This window comes from Salvia hispanica, chromosome 4, assembly GCF_029641045.1.
Source record: "Salvia hispanica isolate PSC_SH4W2 chromosome 4, Shi_PSC_v1, whole genome shotgun sequence".
Lineage (NCBI taxonomy): Eukaryota > Viridiplantae > Streptophyta > Magnoliopsida > Lamiales > Lamiaceae > Salvia > Salvia hispanica.
In genome coordinates, this window is record NC_142695.1 from 39,709,231 (window position 1) to 39,725,322 (window position 16,092).

Here is a 16,092-nt window from a genome sequence, read left to right on the forward strand (position 1 = left end):
ATTGAAATCGAAGAGTCACAGTCGGACGTTGCTCTTAGCAACTTAAAATTTAGCGATATAACGCACCCCTTACCTAACAATATTAATTATTTTAATATGCAATTCAAGTCCTTTCATGTAATCTTGGAATCTTAGTAGGGTTTGACATTTAGCATCAAAAAAAATCTTCACATATATATGGAGTTATTATCAAAATGAACAATATCTTACATTCAAATTAACACTAAATATCAATCATATGATTAAAATTTAAAATATCGAACGACTAGGCTTGATGTCACAGTGAAATTGTAGTACTCCTTCCGTCTCATAATAGATGTCACATTTTCTTTTTTAATTTATCCCGCAAAAGATGTTACATTTCCTTTTTTGGAAAAAAACTCCTCTCACATTAATATAAATATACTATTTTCTCTTTCCACCTAACACGCATAACAACATCACCTAAAATCTCGTGTCAATTTCCAAGTGTGCCATGTATTATGGAACCGATGGAGTATTATGTTATAATACAAATTTCAGCTCTCATAATGTTCCGATTCTCGTGAGATTCAGTTATAAATTTATAACGATGTAGATATATGTATGTGGGTCATATTCTAATGCTTATAGCACCCTAATCCAAAATCAAGACCAAATCTCCAACCTAGATTTTAAAATGAGTGGATGAGATTAAATCTTACGAATCTCAATAAATAGTAGACAAAATATCAACAAATGGGTAATATTGTCATTATGTTATCATATGATAATTTTCGTGAATGTTTTTTTATATCAACATAGTGTATTACAAATATCAACAATATGACATAAGAATATCAACACTAGTACAAGAATATATCAACACATATTTATTGAGATTTTACATGGTTTTATTGAGATTTTTACATGTTTTATTGAGATTTTTTGATATATTTGTTGATAAAAATCTGGTTATCAACATTTACGAAAACTAAAATAAAAATTATCAAATTTCATCATCCGAACGTCGTCGGAACATATGCAATTGAGATATCGTTGGAATCCTTATAAAATTATCTTTAATTTGATATAGTTTTTGTGAAAAAATAATTTAAATCGAGAGAGTTACGTAAATTTAAAGTTTTAAGATGATTTTAATGAGAGGGAATTGACATTAATACCCTTAATTAAAAATATGATCCATGTGTCATTATTTCAACCACTAAATCTTCTAATTTAATGACTAAGATTTAATCTTAGTTTGAGATTGCTAATTAGTTAGCAATTGATCACTCCTCTATGTATCTATTACTATAACATATGCTCAACAAACTTTAAATTACATATTATATAACTTTCTCGATCTAAATTACTTTTTAAAAATCATATACATAGAATTAAATGTAATAGGAGTAAGTGATTAAGATGACGTCGACCACGCACCCAATTTGACAAGGAAGTTCACCTCAAATTTGATATTTCATCATTGCTCGGCGACCTTGGCAGGGCTGATGCAGTGTGCCTCTTTAAGTCGACCAAAAGAAAGGCATTGTAGCTGGCATCAACAGCAAAATAATAAATACGTATAACTCAAAACCTTGCTGTTACGACTTCCTCCGTTTTGTAGTAGTGGAGTCACTTGACTATTTTAATACATTCCATAATCTTGTATTGGAGTCATTTCCTCTTTTGTAAAAATACACAATCTTCTAACTTACTTTATTATCTCTTACTTTATTCTTCTTTCTACCTTTTTCATTTTCTACTTTAATTTTTCTTTACATAGCTCACTTAACATAATTTTTCTTAAATTGCGTGCCGAAACACTTTCACTATTATGGAATGGAGGGAGTACTGTACGTATAAACACTTAAATTCCTAACAGAAGTACAATTAAAAATATCAGGAATGATGTAATTAAGTTGTCGCATGCGTGTTAGAATAACAATTTATCTTTATTTAATTAATATGGGGTCACAAATGCTGGTTCTATATATTACCCAACTTATAACACTTGAGATTCCAAAAGTAAAATGGAAGCCACAAATCCTGACACCAAACACAATGAGCTTGAAAAACAGAAATGGTGTATTCGTGAATCCCTGTATGAATTCCATGGCTTCTGGTTCACAAAAACATACCTCGAAGCGACAAAAGAAGTGGTAGAAACATTCAAACCACTCCCCACAGATATCATCTTAGCCTCTTTCCCCAAAACCGGAACCACATGGCTCAAGGCCCTTCTCTACTCCATCACCCACCGATCCTCCCCTCAAGACGACGCCGTTTTGACCCTCAACCACCCGCAGGAGCTCATCCCCTCCCTCGAGACAAATCTCTACGTCCGAAAACAAGCCCCCCTCAACGACGATGCTGCCAAGCAAGGCAGAATCTTGGCCACACACGCGCCCCATCAGATCCTTCAACACCTCCTAAATTCATGCGACTGTAAAATCGTGTACGTAACTCGAAACCCTAAAGACACCCTCGTTTCTCTGTGGCATTTTCTGCAGAAATCCAAGGATTTTGAGGATGATCCATGGGAACTGGAGGCTGCCGTGGATCAGTTCTGCGATGGGGTGGTCCCGTTCGGGCCCTACTACGATCATGTGCTCGGTTACAGGGAAGTGAGCATAAACATGCCTCAGAAAGTGTTGTTTGTGACTTATGAAGAGCTCAAGGAAGATACGAGGAGTCATGTGAGAAGAATTGGTGAGTTTTTGGGGTGTCCTTTTGTTGGAGAAAATGGAGAGGAGCAAGTTGAGAAGATAGTGAGGCTTTGCAGCTTTGAGATTTTGAGCAACCAAGAGGTTAACAAGTCCAGCGAGCTTCCCGAAAGCGGGTTCCCGTTGCCGTACAATTCGTTCTTTAGGAGGGGTGAAGTTGGAGATCATTTGAGCTGCCTTGGAGATGATATGATAAGGAAGATTGATCATGTTACTAAACTTAAGTTTCATGCTTCTGGTTTTCACTATGGGATTTGATTTTATCACTTTTACTTTCATGTTAATTTTACGTCTTTGTGTTTGTTTGTCTTGGACAATATAATAAGATTGTTGTGTTCACTTTTGTGTTTGCTTTCTTAAATTCTTAGTACTGTACTACATTTCTATACCTTCTCCTACAAAAAAAATCTCATGTTTGTAGCACATGTAATTACTAGTGCTATTTGTTTAGTTTTAATACCTACATTATTGAGATTTTATTGAAAATATATATTTGAATTTACATGTTGTATTGATATAATTATGTCTTTGTGTTGATAATTTTAACACAAAATATTGAAAGTTATTAGTTATTACTGTAAATTAGTTAGCACAGACGCAACCTCCTGATCATATCTAATAATAATGTCCTTAGCCGTACATAATATAAGGATTAAATAGAGAGAACGAAAATGTCAACGGTTCAATTTATCGTCATGAAAAGATTTCATGGCTTGTGACTTGTGAGAGATGCCGCTATGAAATTTAACGAAACTAGAAATACTAGATTATTAAAGCAACAATTTTCTGATAGTAAAAGTTTTAAAAAAACATTTGTATTTGCTTATAAGCTACACATTTTCATGACTGAAAATTAAATTTTGGAATACTTTTATTAATTTTCCTACTAGTAGAGCGAAAGAACTAATTGCAATTGTGTATTAGTACTACTCTACTCCCTTATTCTAAAAAATGGACTTTGAGGATGATACGTGTGTTAATGCGAAAATGGTAAAATTAAATATGAGAGATAGAAAGAAAAATTAATTAGTAGAATATTGCCAATATAGAATGAGGTTGTCCTAATTAGAGTTGCTTACAAAATATTGAAAGAGACTAAAGTATAAAATTTTGACTGTGTTTAATTTATGGAACGAAAAGAATATAATTTAAAAAATTTGCATTGAAAGTTGACAGAAATACTAATTGTCTCATTTTACTATTTTTTGGCTTTAAACCTTATGGATCTCTATCTCATTTTACACTCATATTATATTATAAAATTGATATATAAAAGTGAGAACTACGTACCATCAACTTTTTCAATCTATATTTTTTTATATTTTTTAAAATTTGTGCCGAATCAAAGTAGGACAATATTCGGGGCGAATGGAATATTAAACTGTAATTTTATAATTTGAAAATAATGCGGTAACTTACTGGTGATATTACGTGAAAGAGACCTGCGAATCTCTGACTGTACTTTGGGTGCTATCGATTTCTAGCTTCTAATTGATAAAGTTTCTGTCAATTTACTTTCTTTTAATCAGTCTTTTTGGAAAGATAAAGTTTGTCCTCACGTGAACTCCATGAAGCGTAATAGCATCAATGCTTACTGCTAGCTATTATAAAACATTATCCTGACGTGTTGTTTAAATACTTTCCCGATTTTATTCTCTTTTTTATGCCTTATAAAAAAGTTCATTTAAAAAAGATATACTACTACCAACTAGCATGCATTAGAACAAGTGTCAAAATATAAAGAGTAATAGAAAAACGATAAAATCAACGGCTGTAAAGATACATAGAAATGCAAGGAACAGTGGGACTGCTGCCGATAACAAAAGAAGGCAATAATAACCAATTAAGAATAAACGTTATAAACGTACGTACATATGCAAATATAATAAAATAAATAAGCATTATTCGTTACAGGTCCATAAGAGCGTCCACAAGGCTTTAGGCCAGTCACGACTAACTACAGGCTAGCCACTCTTCCTCCCTACCACATCATCAGCACTAAAATTCCACCTGACACATCATCATTTTAAGCAAATAGGCTAGCCGCAATAAAAATAATTCAAAAACAACTACATTTACAGAATTAAATTTACGATAAATTACGAAATTAAATTTACGAGACATATACGGGAAAATTCATTCATTTCATTTGAATAAAAAAAAGGTCCATAGATAAAAAAAAATACATAATAATAAATAAAAAACCGAGCATCCACACACGAGCCCCGCCTCTCTCTACTCCTCATCGCCGTCGCCGCCGTTGCCGCTGCCACTCGGGACCTCCACATCGGTGGCATCTGAGCCCGCGTCTGAGCCCTCCATTTGTGCCCTCGCGACATCCAAATCGACATACATGCTCTCGAGCATCGAGTGAAGAAACCTCTTCTCCGTGAGGTCAGTTGCGGCCCTCCAATCTTAGAAGACCTTATACATCTGTTCCCGCGTTTTTTGACGCGAGAATAAGGTGTACGCGGGTGGGGGAAGGGGCGCCGACTGGACCTCCTGGGGCGATAGGGGGGAGGATCCCCTCGCTGCCCGTTGCGCCCGCTTTTAGCCAACCGGGTGAGTGCGGCGAGCAAACTATGGAGGGGACGGAAACATCTCAGCATCCGGGGGGGAGGTCGTGGGAACCGCCGCTGCTGCCGCTGTGATCGCCGGAATAGTTCAGCTTCTGCTTCTTCGGGCACCCAGCGTCGACCCCCGCCCGGAACTTCTCGGAGTCCTTCAGCACCAGATAGCAGTTCCAGTAGGTAAACTCCTTAAACTCCCGGCTTGGGGAACAGACTCTCCGCTATCCTCCGGCAGTCCTCCTGAGTCTGCTCACTACTCCTCATGCGGAGGCGTTGGCGCACAACCCCGAAAATCGGCCGACTGCGGCCCTGATGCGTTCCCACCCCTTCCGGCACTCCTCCCCGGTGTAGTCCTTTCCGCGCGGGCAGTTTCTCTTGTAGGCTGCTCTAATCTTAACCCACATGTTGACAATCCGCTGGTTGTTCGCAACCAGCGGATCGTCGCAAACCGACAACCACGCCTTGGTCAGGGCGACGTACTCCTCTTCCGTCCACTTCCTTCGTGTGGTGGTGTTGTCAACAGCCGGTTGCGATGACTCGCCGACCACCTTGCTCTTCCCCCTGCTCTTCTTCTTCTTCGGCGCGGCCCGACCCCCCCTACTGGAATGGCAGTGTCCGCCTCCCCAATATCGATCATCAGCTCATGTAATGAGAAACGGTCATCCCCAGTGAACTGCGTCTCCACTGGGGTCGATGTGTGAGACGAAGCCGTCAAAAAGTCAAGTGTGGGACGATAGACCGTATCCCCCCCCCCCCCCCCCCCCCGTTGACCCCTGCACCCCTGGCTGCATCCCCTCCTGCCATACCGGCATCATCCCCATCATCTGTTGTATCATCTGCGGCGTCATCTGCGTCATACCTCCCCACCCCGGCATTGCCTGCCCGCCGCTGCCCTGCCCCCCGCCCGGCATCGCCTGCCCGCTCGCCCTCAATCCCATTAACTGTTGCAAAGGGTACATGTTGTACCCCCCACCCATCTGCCCGCCGCCCACCGGCCCACCACCCATCTGCCCCCATCCAAACCCCACGGGTACCGTGGGAGTCTGAGACCCGCTCGTCGTCGGACTGGACTCGTTGTTGTTGTCCATTGCTCGATATTGCTCTTGTACAGAAAGTTAGAGAGAGAGAAAACTCGTTAAAACAAGTGGTGCAAATAAAAATGAAACTAAAATCACGTATATTAGTGTTTCAACAAATTTCAAAAAATAAAAAATAGCGTTGGACGATCGCTCGCCGATCGCCAGCCTGCAATGGCGGCGAGCGCATCGACCAGCGCCGATAAATCGGCTAGCGCTCGCCAATTTTTTCGCCGAAAAGCCGCTGACCGATTACAATGATTCGACTAGCCGACCAGCTAGCGACGCGAATCGGCTAGCCGGTGCGCTAGCTGCCATTTGTGGATGCTCTAATCAAGCATTGCTACTAATCAAGTAAAAAAAATTACTAGAAGAAGAAGTTTCACTATTTAATAAATTAATAAAGGCTTCTTTACTGTAAATGTAGACGCTTCTGATTTTCTTTACTGATAAATGTACACATTTCTTCGACTCAGAATGACAGCTAGGCCGCATTCCCCCATCATTTCCTAGCTTTTTTTTAGATATGTAAGAGATTAAATAAAGAACTAGTCACCAAATAAATTTACTAATTCTGAAACGATTTTGAATTTAGATCAACATCTTATATGAATTACAGTACAATAATGAAATTATTTGTTCATTTGTAGCAGAAATATAAACGCACCACATAACATCAACCAAACTATAGAAACAAATACAAAGAACTATAGATAAATTTATCAATGTAAAATCAGTCAGTAAGTACATATATATATAAATCTGATACAAACAGCCAGTAGCCTTCTCTATAGCTGTTCTCCCTTCTTCCATATAATTTCTGAGCAATCAGTTGCAACTCTCATGGCTGATCAAAGCATTAACAGAGGAACCAAGATACCATTTTCGGCCTGGATTCGACTAGGACTTCAACCAATGTTCTTGATCAACTGGTTTTGGTATCAAACTCTTGGCCAAGATATCCATCTTAGTGTGAAAGAAATAGGGGAACTAAGATAAACTATAGGATGATAACATTTCAGCAGCTGAACAATATCTATTGAGAGACATTCACTTGTCATAAAACGCCAGAAGCTGCTTCACATGATTCTGCCATGCAGCAACATTTTCTCCATCTACAGCAACCCAATCGACAACAGTAGATGCTGGTTGTTCCCACCATTCGTCAAGCTAAAGAAAAACAATGAACACCATCAATAGGTCATGAACAAGCAGACCGTCACAAGCCGAGTAAACATTTTTTTCTGTGGTCGTCTAATTTGGGCCAGCCTGGGGAGGTGGGTAATCAATTTATATTTTACAGATTAGTACCTACATATGATTAATACTACTTGTTAATTGGTCCCAACCCTTGGCAACTTGTGTCGCATTGGATTGGGTCACCCTTTTATCTGGTTGCTCAAATGAAGTGATACAGCATAAAGGGGAAAATAGCAAGCATTCACATTCTATGCTAGGGAAATTCTTCCCTAGTTCTGCTGATTTCAGTCAGATGGATGGTGAAGTATACTATACTCACATTTGATCTTTGAATGAAGGGTAATAATAGGAGCTAACAGCACAAAAGAGAGATGACTTTTTTTATTGTTTTGATGTGACTTCTGTGGTTATCAGGTTTTACAAACTATTCATAAACTAAGCCCACTACAAGACTAGACATGCTAATCTGGATAGTTATTGCAGGAGAGCATTAAAAAGCAAAAACTTCAGTCTCATGGGCATGCTGATTATTATCTAGCAAAAATTACAAACATGGAACAAATATATATATAGTGTTAGTGGATAGTGGGACCACATTATTATTAGTGTTTAATGGTGGGCCCTAGTGGTATAAGTTGTAAATAAATTGATGTATATGGGTAATGAGTTTGGGAGAACTTTCCATAAATGGAAATATGCTATTTTTATGGGACGAATGAAAAATGAAGTGTCCTTATTTTTATGGGACGGATGGAGTATCAGAAAACCAGCAGAGTACTCACCAACCCTCTCACATATGTGCAGTCCTCGACACACTTTTGAGCATTTGAAACTGCATTTGTTAGTTCAGGTAACCATTTTTCTGAAACAGTCTTCTCTTGATCAGTTGCTACATTCAAGCAGTAATTTGTTGTCCTGCAAAACAGGTTTCATGAAATCAATAATTCAAACCATGTACAATCTACAACCAAGGAGAACCAAATCAGAGCATCATAATTTTCTACTTGTTCTTCTCATAGGGATATAGAATCCCAGCTTTTAGCAATTATGAAGTAATCACCCATTCACACTTCGAAGATAACAAAATATAAAATAAAGCATAAATAGAACCCATGTACCTATCATACTCTTGCTGGGCACGATGAGCATGATTTAACAAAGCATGACCGCTTTCTACAAGATTCCGCCGTACATGAACCAAATCAATTGCTTTTGCCAAATCCTCCAACACGCAAGCCTCAGAACCGCGGAGCTTTAAACAAAACTCCATGGACTCCAGAACTGATGCCAAACCAGCATCAAGACCATCAAAACCTACACAAATAATAGTCCAAATAAATCCAGGCCTGGACACAAGAACTGTGGCTGCATATATTAATTAAAGGGATTGAAGTGAGTTTTCTCAAAGAATTAGTCACATTAATCATCATGAGTTTCCATAAAGAGGTTATATTGCAAAAGAAGATGCATTAATTAATTAAAGAGCATGTTCAGGAAGAAAAGCCACCAGAAAGTGATTCCGGCAAACAACAGAAAATTTAATTATAGGGGATTGAAGTGAGTTTTCATTTGTCACGTTAATCATCATGAGTTTCCATAAAGAGGTTATATCGCAAAAGAAGATGCATTAAGAAATTAAAGAGCATGTTCAGGAAGAAAAGCCACCAGAAAGTGATTTCCGGCAAACCGAAAATTTGGAAATACTACACTATGAAAAAGCTCACCAGCAGGATACTGTAGGGCAGCAGAAATGCGACATATGGAAGGAAGTGCGGAAGGATCTCTGTTACCAGCTCTAGCTGTCAGCACTGCTGCATTCCTCTCAGCGGTAGCAACTGCTTCGGGTCCTGGAGAGGCATTTGCACCCATTGATTCCAAGAGTGCCTGAACGGAGAGAAGAATGCAAATAAGATCTCCATGATATACCAGATCCATGTAGTCTCATGAAATTAGTAGAAATTTAAGAGTCCCATCTCGGAAACAAGCTCCTTATCCGATTCTAGAGGTCCTTTCCATACTTCAAGGTTTGATTTAGCAACAGCCTAGAAAGGAGGATCCCAGCAGTATGAACATGTTTTACCGCTCTTAACATTAAAATTTTAAAGCGCACACCAGCACGACAGTCAAAGATTCTGACAAAATTAACACATAAGCAAGTTGCAAGGCATCCACTGATTGATACCCAGGCATACAGGTAGAAAAAAGGTATGGCGCTACTGCAAACGCCTAATCACTTATCACCATATGAACCATGAGTTGACATAAGTAGAATTTTATAAGGAGGAATTTCAGAACATCAATTGATAGAGAACTTCAATTGGAAAACTGTGTCCTCCTAAGTCCTGATGTCTGATCAAACTAGAGTAGAAAGAGAACACGGTATAACTTGAAAGTCAAGATCGTTGTTTGCTGTAATGATGGGTACACAGGCATGCAAAATTTAGTGATAGAGAAGCAGCAAGTTACAGCACTCAGTTATGTAGTGGAACCCTAAAATGCTCCAACTCAAGCAATAAATATTGCACTTTGGCCACAAACCTGAGGTGTTGATGGAAGCATGTAAAGGCTATTGTCAGGTGTTCGATAAAAGGCTTGAACTTCCTTATCAATGAGGTCTTTTGATCTGTTTGATAAGTCCATGACAATATTGCATGCAGGAATTACAGTGTTTGATGCATATTCCCTTGCAGCTAATGGCTGCTGACTCCAGAATGAAGCGGCATCCTTCAATTACAAGGACAAATAATTAGTGCTTTGCCATAGAGCTACATAAAACCATGTATATCCAAGATTCTTAATAACCGAACTACTTAGGAGCCTAACAAATGCTTTTTAGTTCCACAACGGACGCCACACAACCATAAATGTCAGCATCCTACACCCAAAACATTTATGAATGATATAACTTTCCAAACATTGAAGCATTATGATAATTCTGTAATAAATATTTATAATCAGTTAATTCTATATAGTATGACATAACATCAACTCTATACATGAGTTTTACTCAAATTTCACCACATGCATATAAAGCATGCTGTATTTTTGCAGACACATTTCTAATCACCTTCGAACAGCAGAATCTAATTGTATATTAAAAGCTGCCCCTTCAGATAACATAATAATGCCTAGCAAAGCCTACTGCAGTTTATTCAGGTAGCTAATATAAGGAATGATATGAGTGCATGAGCATGTCTGCATGCGTAAGAGGGTTATCCTACCATGTTTGCCTTAAGTAATGCTTTGTAGACCGATTCCAACTCAGATCGGCGTGCATCAAACTCTTCAATCTTCTTCCACTTTTTCCTTAAAGAGTTCTCGGCTTCCTTCCTCTCGGCACATAATTTATCCAAACGATGTACTTCAGACACCAATGTGTTCAAACTAGCACGGAATCCAGCAGCTTCCCTTTCCTTGGCCCAGACCTCTAACTATAACAGATGAAGAAGAGAGCATAGTAAGAAAGACATAGCCACCCCCAGAGTATTTACAGTACAGGGTTAGGGGTGAAATTTCAGTACAAGCAGGGGGATAAAAATGTTGTTTGAACAAGTTAGACAGGATCGGTATACTAAATAAACACAACATATAAATCGTACTCATTAAGGAGAATCTAACAGAACCAACCAAACCACCCTTGCGGTAAGAAGAAAACACATAAACTCTAACACCAAGCGGTAAGAAAATTGAAAAATATATGCATGCGTCATAAATCATAATGAACCACTCTAGAAGCCAAAGAATGCAACCAAAAATGTTGAAAATTGGAAATTTATATGTGACAGCAAACATTCTAAGGAGAACTCTTGGAAGTATATTGCGTTCAATATTTTAAAGGCCAAATACAGCCTAGACCCTCTATTTACTTAATCACATAAGCTCCAGGTTGTGTGTTATATAGGTGACATCCAAAATGGTACACAACATACACTCAGCTTTCCTCGAGAGTCGAGACGAATGATCACTTCATATTTCCCTTTTATGCGCTAAACTGAGCACCTTTAAATATGGAATTGGAAAAAATGATAATCCTCAATTATATACTTCTAAGCTCTTGACGCAACAAATGTAGATTGCTTCTCCAGTTTATATATGCGACAACAATAGTGAACGGGACTATTCAATTTTCAGATTAAAAAATCACTTAATATGGCATAGTACAGGCATGGCTGAGAAAAGGAGTGATTTGGTTATCTGAACCAAATCACAAAAACTGGAAAACCCTTTTTCAAAAAAAAATTAGGAGAGAAGTCGAAAACTGACTAAATACATAGTATATCACAATTGAACCAAATGATTGTGCCTAGGAGGCTATGGGCATTCCATGCATTATTTGCTATAGTTTTTTCCTCTCTTAACATAACGTTGTTTTGGTTTTTTATTAATCTTGAAAATATATCAGTTGATAGTTTGATAGTACTATTTTATTTTTCAACAAAACTCACTATAGCTCTTCTTTACCTCATCTAGCACTATTGGTGACATGACTTTGATTCAACCTGAAACATAAAATAAAGGGATTATGGTCTCTAAAACTACGAACTTTGACCTAATTTTGGTATTTCCCATGACCTTTTAAATTTTTCTAGAATATTACAAACATTACATTTCGTGTGTTATTTCACAAGGCAGGTCAATCACCATATCTGACTAACGCACATGGCTTTTTGATCCTAGTTGGCACAACTAAATCAACATGGTTTTCTACGTGGTTTTTCATCCTACTTGTTACAACTTTAAAAAGTGGTCTAAAATATCACAAACGTTACACAGTTTCCCACATAGAATAAGTTTTTGCCGAAAATATATTATTTTGATCGGATTGTGAAATAACACAAGGAATGTAAAGTTTGTGATATTTTAGACTAATTTTAAAGTTCGTAGCAAATACCAAAATTAGGCCAAAGTTTGTGGTTTTAGGGACCATCATCCCTAAAATAAATGCATGTCGACTATCAAATTATGTAAATTCATATATATAATGTCTACGATGAGATGTCAGCACAATAACTAAAAATATTACAACTATAAACTTACATATTAGAATAAAAATGTAAGCCACAAAACTATTACTTCAAGACTCTACTTGGGTCATTTACGTTAATCATTATCACAGCACTAGGCCCAGTTTGCCACCCATCTAGCACCAGGGGCCTTCTAGCAACCAGTTAGATTTTAACTCACCATAACAGAATGGACATAAGATTTGATAAAAGAAAATATCACCTCAAGTTGCCTAAGGCTGCTCATATTTTGAGACGTTCCTGCGGTGACGAGGGAATTGGAGGAAACTGTATCACCACTTCCATGGAGACGTTTCAAAAGTAATTGACCTGTGTTTCTAGCTTCTGCAGCCTTGTTGAGTGCATCTTCAGTGGCCAAAAATTGTTGTACATGTGCTTTCTGTAGAAATGTAGTTCGACATAATAATTAAATAAAAGAAGAGAGCTTGTGATAATGGAGATGCATAAGCCTCAATAGCCACATTATGAAACTAAATTTTTGAGGCACTTGACATCTGCAGAACTAACTATAAGTACTTAGAAAAGGGAAACTCCAACAAAATATATGCCATTGGATTTCTTAGAGAAGTAACCAGCACAATACAATCCATGATAAAATAGAAGAAACTAATGTTGGTCAGGAAAACATGAGAAATGATGGTAAAGAAGAACTACAAAGCTGCACTACATTGAAATACCTGTCTCTCCAGGAGTTGATTTTCTGTCCCTCTTGAAGGAGCATCACCCCCGAGCTTCCCGTTACTATAAAGATGATACTGCAGTGGAGAGCCTATATCAGTAGACGAAGCCTCAACTATTGTGTCGTTCTCGTACTTGTACCTTCGCAAAAGAGAATCATTTATTTTGGAAGAACCACAAAAAGAAAATGTTGAAGAGGAAAGAACAGGTGATGCAAGGCAGTGCATAAGAACAAAGTGAATAGCATGCAATAAATAAATAAGTCAAAGATACTATCAAAATATAAATTTAGTTAAAAAGGTAGTTCTGGAATTTGAGTCCTGAGAGAAGTAAAAAGATAATTGTGATCCCCCAGGGGTCAAGAGATATAACAAGAATATTCCATGAAATGACACACGGCTGAACATACAAGACTTTAATTTGAGAGTGCATATCTTGGTGCTGCAAGGTGTTTACAACCAAACAGAGCCACTATTTGTATCATATCCACAGTAATAACTAAAAAAATAAAAATTTATCACAACTTTTAGTATGTGGATGCTAGAAACAATCAGCAAGCTAAAGCTGGTACAGAATTCACACCCATCAATGAATACATTAAGTAAGAGAGCTGGGAGACCGATGAGAAAATGTTGGTTTATAAAAGTATAAATGTACGTCCCAGATAAAAGTAAAATGGTTTGTGCTCTAATACAAATGCCAATGTGTCAGAAAGAATGGGATGATGTATACAGAGTAGCAGAGCACTCATAAAATAAGTAAGAACAAAGGTGTAATTAATCCGATCATCCTGTTTTCCTTATATTAAGCAACAGTGTGTGACATGTGGCAGGCACGATAAAATTATTGAGATGAATACTAGCTCCACCAAACATTCTGATATCAGAGAAATATAGCAAATAGTGCCAAAAACAGAAATACTACATCATTGGTGCATATTCATAAGAATACCTTAATGTTTCAGCATCTGCTCTTATATCAATTTTGTCTATTTCCTTTGTGATTTGAGTTTTCAACCATTGTGTGTATGAAGTGATAGCAAGAAGTAACTGAGGAGGGCTTTTCAGACAATCAGCAAGCATATCTTTAATTTCAGTAGGTAAATCAAAATCAAAATCAATTCCTAATTTTGCAGCTTCTGATTGAGGATTGACATGGGTTCCATTTCCTTCATATGCAGGAAATGAGCTACGAATTTTTTCAGCCATCTGAGTAGCAAGAGATTCACAAAGTTTGCGAATATTTTTTTCCCTTGCTGTTTCTATAAGAATTACATCATCTGCCGATTTTCCGCCTTTGACAGTTGAATAAAGTTCCTGGTCGCTATTTGCAGGGATGATGGTCACTGTTTCATTAGAGTGGGCACTGGATCTCTGAGCATCTCTAGCTTGGTTTACATAGCGCCTAAGACGTTTATGATACTCGGCAAATATTTTTGCTGCTTCATCACTTTGTTGATCATAAGCCTCCAACATCACCTGTTTGTGCCTACAATTAGAGAATCATATTTTAATTTTGCATTGCTCTGCAAAGCTTGAACTGTCATTTCAAAATTAGTGATCTTGTTTATTCTACTAAATTAAAGGAGAATTCAGTCTTCTTCTTCACATGGACAACCTCATTATCATATCAAAGCATATTATGGAAAGCTACTCTGGAGCCAAACCTTACTTATACCCAAAACCTCAAACAATTAATGGATCGGAGTAGGAACAAACCTGTAATTCGATCTCTCGTCGAGCATCCGTCTGCGCTCAGCCTCCTCCCTCGAGACCTCAATCATCCTGGCCTTGAGCTCCTTGCGCTGCCGCCTCACAATCTGCCTCAGCCTCTCAACTTCCTTCTCTGCCAACTCTCTCTCCTGCAATGCCATCTCCCTGCTACTGCCTCCCCCACTCTCCCCTTTCCCAACACCCGATTTCTCCCTCCTCCGCCCCTTATCACCGTCATCCGCTCCGTGGACGAGAATATTCCTCCTAATATTCTCCACCGTCTTCTCCGACTTGACCCTTTTCAGCAAGAAATCCCACACCGGAATCATGTTCCCCCGGCAAATCTTGCGGAGCGAATCCGCTGTGGGAACCGCCGCTTTGGCAGAAGAAGCGTAGGGGCCGAGAGGCCTGTAGCCCATCTCTTTCTGGAGCCATTCCAGGATAGCCTCCGGCTGCGCCGCCGATTGCATCGTTCCCGTTAGTATCCTAGGGTTTCGGTAGTGGAGCGCAGTGGATCTTCATCCAATTGAAGTATTGTAATCGAACTGTGAGCAAACTTTGAAATTCGATTGGATTAAATAATCGACGACGTATCTAACAATGCCGGCGAAGATGAATCAAAACACAAATTTTCTCCAAGTGGATTAAACTGTGACCGGTTCGCAAATGTATAGTGGTGGAGTAATTCAGATTCAAACAACAATTCAGAATTCAAAACTTAATTGTTACTCTAGAGTGTTGGAAAACAAAGTGGTGAGCTCACTTTTCAAATCACCGCCCCGCCCGATTACCTAATAACGGGTCGTCGGATCGAGCTCCATATCAATTTTCCCATTTATCTCTAGCTTCATTCTTTAACGTAAATTCATAGTCAAATTTCAAATACACGAGCAATTTTTTACTAGTATTTTTCTTATAAAAATGTAATGTTCTCTTGTGGAATCTATGCCCGGTCAAAGGACTTTGACCAATTATAATTTCAACGAGACATTTAATTTTATGAAATTAAATGATATAGCGTCGATTTCGGAGTAGATGACCGTGGTATATTCATTTTCTCAAATCCGATTCCTGGTGAGTGAGAAATAATGGATTAAAATTGTGTAAAATTGCATACTAAATGAGTTATGAGAGAAGCTATGAGA

General features: G+C 38.2%; 1 protein-coding gene and 1 pseudogene across 1 annotated transcript; one reads left to right on the forward strand and one right to left on the reverse strand.

The window, feature by feature from the left end:
- The first annotated feature begins 1,991 nt into the window (after window positions 1-1,991).
- Window positions 1,992-3,108, forward strand: LOC125195130 (cytosolic sulfotransferase 5 pseudogene; annotated as a pseudogene).
- A 3,915-nt stretch (window positions 3,109-7,023) lies between these two features.
- Window positions 7,024-15,776, reverse strand: AUG5 (HAUS augmin-like complex subunit). The gene is made up of 10 exons (XM_048094042.2): window positions 14,954-15,776; window positions 14,187-14,723; window positions 13,235-13,376; window positions 12,760-12,936; window positions 10,755-10,964; window positions 10,072-10,257; window positions 9,258-9,417; window positions 8,652-8,847; window positions 8,316-8,448; window positions 7,024-7,503 (listed from the first exon to the last, which is right to left on the reverse strand). Exons 1-10 carry the CDS (start codon window positions 15,415-15,417, stop codon window positions 7,384-7,386), a joined length of 2,325 nt encoding a protein of 774 aa, XP_047949999.1. The 5' UTR covers window positions 15,418-15,776; the 3' UTR covers window positions 7,024-7,383.
- Between the last annotated feature and the right edge of the window lie 316 nt (window positions 15,777-16,092).